The sequence below is a fragment of the Notolepis coatsorum genome (genome assembly GCF_963971535.1).
Source record: "Notolepis coatsorum genome assembly, chromosome: 15".
Taxonomy (NCBI): domain Eukaryota; kingdom Metazoa; phylum Chordata; class Actinopteri; order Aulopiformes; family Paralepididae; genus Notolepis; species Notolepis coatsorum.
The window spans coordinates 27,518,072-27,522,700 of NC_140179.1; the positions used below are offsets into that span (position 1 = coordinate 27,518,072).

A 4,629-nucleotide genomic window follows, 5' to 3' on the forward strand; every position below is an offset into this window, starting at 1 on the left:
GCAGTGCAGCATTGGACACTCAACGCCACTCTGCCTTAGAAGCCCAGCGAATCTTGTGCGTTTTCCTTTCATTGCCGGTGCTCCATCGGTAACAACAGCCGACAGTTTATCAAAACCCCCATATTGCTGCACGGCACTTTCAACAGCGTTTCATATGTCCACACTAGGGCTGACCCCTATTAGTCAAATAGTCGACTAATCGATCGAAAGGAGCCATAGTCGACTGCCAACTCTTCTTAGTCGAATACAAAAAAAAAAAAAAAAAAATTATATTTTTTTTTTTTTTTTTTTTTTTTTTATATATTGGCCTGGGGCCGCATGGAACGTCGGTGAGGGCCGCATGCGGCCCGCGGGCCGCCAGTTGCCCCTCCCTGGGCTAGAGGAAAGTGATAAGAATATGTGTGGAGAAATAACTGAGAAGGAGGTGAGAGGCAATTCATGGCCTGCAGATCAAAAAAAGTCTGGGGTACCAAAAGAGAGTAGAGTACCATGCAGTGGAAAAGCAGCACTAACTTTTCATGTCATTAGTTGATATCTGACAAGGAAACTTCATATGAAAAATATGTTACCTTCAGTGAAAGCTGAATATGAAGATGTTATCCTGTCAGAACAAAACCATCTTGTGCTTCAGAGAAGAAAGTAAGGGCAGTTTCAAACCAGTTACCGAATGACTAGATATACTGACTCATCTAGCTAAAACCAAACAAGACTACTTTTCTTCAGCCAACTAGCTAATGCAACTTGATTACTGGCACAAAACCAGCCATGTCTGACATCCACAAAATCAATTACTTAACAGATATGCACACAGGCCTGTAAAACAAGACAGTATGAGATAGGCTAGATGAAGTCTGGTTCAGGATAGCTTCGCTTATGAGAAAGTACATGAGTGTCACTGTACAGTCCCTCAAATGGTCATCTCCCTCCTGTAGCCTACTAGGTATATACAATATTTTGGTTCAACACAACCCAGACTAATGTGGTGCTGCCAATTACCTGTGGTAGAAGAAGTACACCATTCCCTTTAGAGCACAAGATCAATCTACTAGTCTAGCCAATGCAGTAACACCATTATGGCAAAAAGCAGGGAACAGCCTTCTACACAACACTGCTTCCTCATTTGAGGAGTGGCATTTTAGAATGTTCAATAAAAAAAAAGTCCCAATTTACACAAATTCCAATACAACAGTTCTTTAATGTCATATAAGCAATTACAAAGAAGCCATCTCAAGTCAGAACATTAAAAGGCAGTCTTAAAAATAGCTTCTAGTTGGAAGGCAGAGTTGTCCCTTCAACACTTCTAAATGTACGTGGTGGGTACAATAGGGTCTCCGTACATGCAGTCCTCCTCCAAAGCCAGGTTGTACTGGCTTCCAGTTCCCCCCTTGTAAGCACTGGTCACAATCCTGGCCCAGCCCTTCTCACCCTAGGCAGAGGAAAGGAAATATGGTCAGTAGCACATGGGTGACTCTCCAAATAAACACTGCTAAAAATCTGACATGAGCTCTTACCCAAGGCTCTCCCCAGGAGTTGCGCACAATCCAGTATTCAACACCATCTTCCATTCCCCAGCCTGCCACCGAGACGATGTGGTTGATATCAGGAAGAGGGATGTACTGAGAGTACAGACCCCCAGTGTACTCGTCAAGCTTCTCTGTAGCCATGATCCCACAGCTAGGAATAAGAACAGACATTAAGAAAAGCCTGGAAAGTTATGAAATATAAAATCCAAAGACCTTTAAAGTCATAGTTTATCATTAAAGTAAATGTTAAATTACACAAATAGTCAGAAAGACTTGGCAAACGAGACATTTTGAGCCTATTCTAACTTCCGGTCACTGTAAGGAGAGTTAAACACGGCAGGAACCCCGCACTAAAAGTCAGGGCATTCAAAAGAGCAAGACATTTGTTATGGCACTTGGAAGACGAGCAGAACCTGATGGGTCCTCCAGCAAAGATCTCCGCCTTCATCTTCTCTCTTCCAACAACTTCTCCATAGTCGCCAACCATCCACAGCGTGTGGTTCTGCACAATGTTACACTGGCCGAAAGTTGTACAGGTTCCACACGTGTTGAAAAGGTTGCACGCTGTTTGAGAAACAAATGAGATCCAACATTAGAAATTGTGATGAAACGCCACACTAGTCAGATTCACATGGTTTAGTTGGCTGACTGAGAACCCATTGACTATATTCACACGGTGTACAGTCTGCTTTTATGTCATGCTCGGGTTCCTTTCCACACCGCTCAATTTGGGTGAAAAGGAACCCAATCAGAGGATGACATAAGAGCAGAAAGGCCACCCATGTGAATATGATCAATGGGTTCTCGTTCAGCCAACTAAACTTGCATTACAAAACACTTGGGAAGTATGTTAACAGTATACAGCATTGAAAACATACTCTGGTCCTTCGCCTGGTAGTTGTTGCAGGTCTCGTCAGGGATGCCGTATTTGCTGGCATATTCCCACACCCCAGAGTGGTCCCCTCCGTGACACGTGCCAGCTTTAGCACAGTCAAGCACGTGCTGGACAGACAGGTAAGCAGAGGGCCACGCTCCTTTACGCTTAATGTTGATGCGATCTGATGAGAATACAGAGACCAATCAGCCACAGAAAGAAAGAGACCATTCCATTTGGTTGTTTGAGTGACCGTTATTCATCAGGGACCTCAAAAAAAAAACTCATGTCAGTCAATTCATGGTTCTAGTCTTGAGAACAGACATCATACCTGCCATTGCACTGGTGCTACCATGGGCCCAGCAAGAACCACAGTACTGAGGAATGTGCTGGTTCCGGGTGGTGCTGACGTAGTTTGTGCCATCAATATCCCTCCAGTCCCATGTCTTTGGCAGTTCAGCAAGGTTCAGAAACTCATGGGGTCGAGGAACAGTCCTATGAAAAGCAAAGGCTTTAGGCATCTACACAACATAGCAGTAGGCCCCATTACTAAATGTTTTCCCCAGTCTCTTGTAGAGGAGCAGAATTCTGTAGTGAAATAACTGGAAGTCCTCACTAGATAATGCTTAAAGTCCCCATGAAACAGCTAGCAGAACGCCATTTGATTCCACATATTTATGAGTTTCCTGTAAAAACGGGAAGCTAGGGAGGGACTTGTCATGGATATTGATGGCAATTATAGTAGACAATAGTGCTGAATGTTGTAGAAAGCATTTAATTGGACACTAAATTAGTATGTACATGAGTCAGTCACCTGAACTCCGAGCCCTAATGCAGGCAGGCACTTTGTACTAGAACACTTTAAAAAAGCACAGAGCTCTTTTATGCACTGTAGCATTTTTAGGAATTCACAGGTCATATGAAATGTTTGAAATATTTATTCTACTCCAGGGATTGCATTATAGTATATTTTTTCTACTGGTTTGTGGTATTAGTATTGCACCGGAAAAAACCTAATCCAACCATGTGTTGAAAGGCAATAAAGCATCCATCTAGATGACTAACCCTCCTTTGAGTCATGAGACTTTTAAAAGCATTCACATAAGGCACAACTCCATGACCCTGACCTCATAAGGAAAGACTAGTATTCCATTGTAGACATTTTGTTGGCAAAAAAGTGATCAACTACAGTAGCAGCAGCAGGTCATAATCATTAACTGGTTGACAAGACTATGAAAAGAGAAAGCTAGACCTTGCAGCCTCATCTTGGACCAAGGCTATGAAAAGAGAAAACTAGACCTTGCAGCCTCATCTTGGACCAGTCTTACACCAAGAATCCATGCAAATCAGTATTCTAACACAAAACATATAATGATCCCACTTAAGGATTATTATGAGGCAGGCAGTTGAAAATGTAAGTGTGCATTGAGGCCCTTTTAATGCCCTCATTAATATTGTGGTATAGAACCAAAAGATCAAAACAATCTTACCTCAATCCAAAGGTGGGTTTCCTTGGTTTCGGACGATAGCAGGCTGACCTCTTGTTAGAATAGTGTTTGGCTAAAACCACAGAGGCCATGAGCATAAATATGAACACAGTTGATTTAGCCATGTTGATCCTGAGAGAGAGAGCAGCCACAAACCTCAGTCTTCTGTGTGAGGCTTTTATACACCTGCAAACTAACTGTGCCGTGATGATTGCCAATCAGGCTCATCATTCTCAGCTGTGGTTTGCTAAGAATCGGGGGAGGGTGCAGTATCATAGAACCCATTCACAGAGTAATAATAATAATACATCTATATAGCGCTTTTCCAGGTGCTCAAAGACGCTTTACATGGGTAGGAGAGACAAAACTATGGCAAAACAAAAAACAGAACAAAACAGAACAAAAATAATACATGACAAAATAAAATAAAACCGACAGAATTAGAGGTCAAAATCAAGATTGAAAAGGTGGGTTTTGAGGGCTGATTTAAAAGATGTCAGGGTGTTTGCATCACGATTATGGCTGCTGGGGAGGGAATTCCAGGGGGAGGGCGCGGCAGCAGCAAAGGCCCTGTCGCCCCAGGTCCGGAGCTTGGGGGGGACACTAGGACCCAGGAGTATAAGTCACTTGAGACTTGAAAGTTCACGTTTGTTCTCGTCAGTTTGAATGGAGCTACACGTTATACATTAGCAGAGGCAGAGCCAATTAATGTATGCTGCCCCACGCTTTTAAGGTATGAGCAGGC

The 4,629-nt window shown here is 43.0% G+C and overlaps 1 protein-coding gene across 1 annotated transcript; it reads right to left on the reverse strand.

Annotated features, from left to right (window-relative positions):
- Positions 1-1,300: 1,300 nt before the first annotated feature.
- Positions 1,301-4,009, reverse strand: LOC311241992 (cathepsin Z-like; the record flags this gene model as incomplete). The annotated part of the gene is made up of 6 exons (XM_084330946.1): positions 1,301-1,426; positions 1,512-1,674; positions 1,937-2,087; positions 2,402-2,581; positions 2,729-2,892; positions 3,888-4,009. 6 exons carry the CDS (start codon positions 4,007-4,009, stop codon positions 1,301-1,303), a joined length of 906 nt encoding a protein of 301 aa, XP_084187072.1.
- Positions 4,010-4,629: the final 620 nt, after the last annotated feature.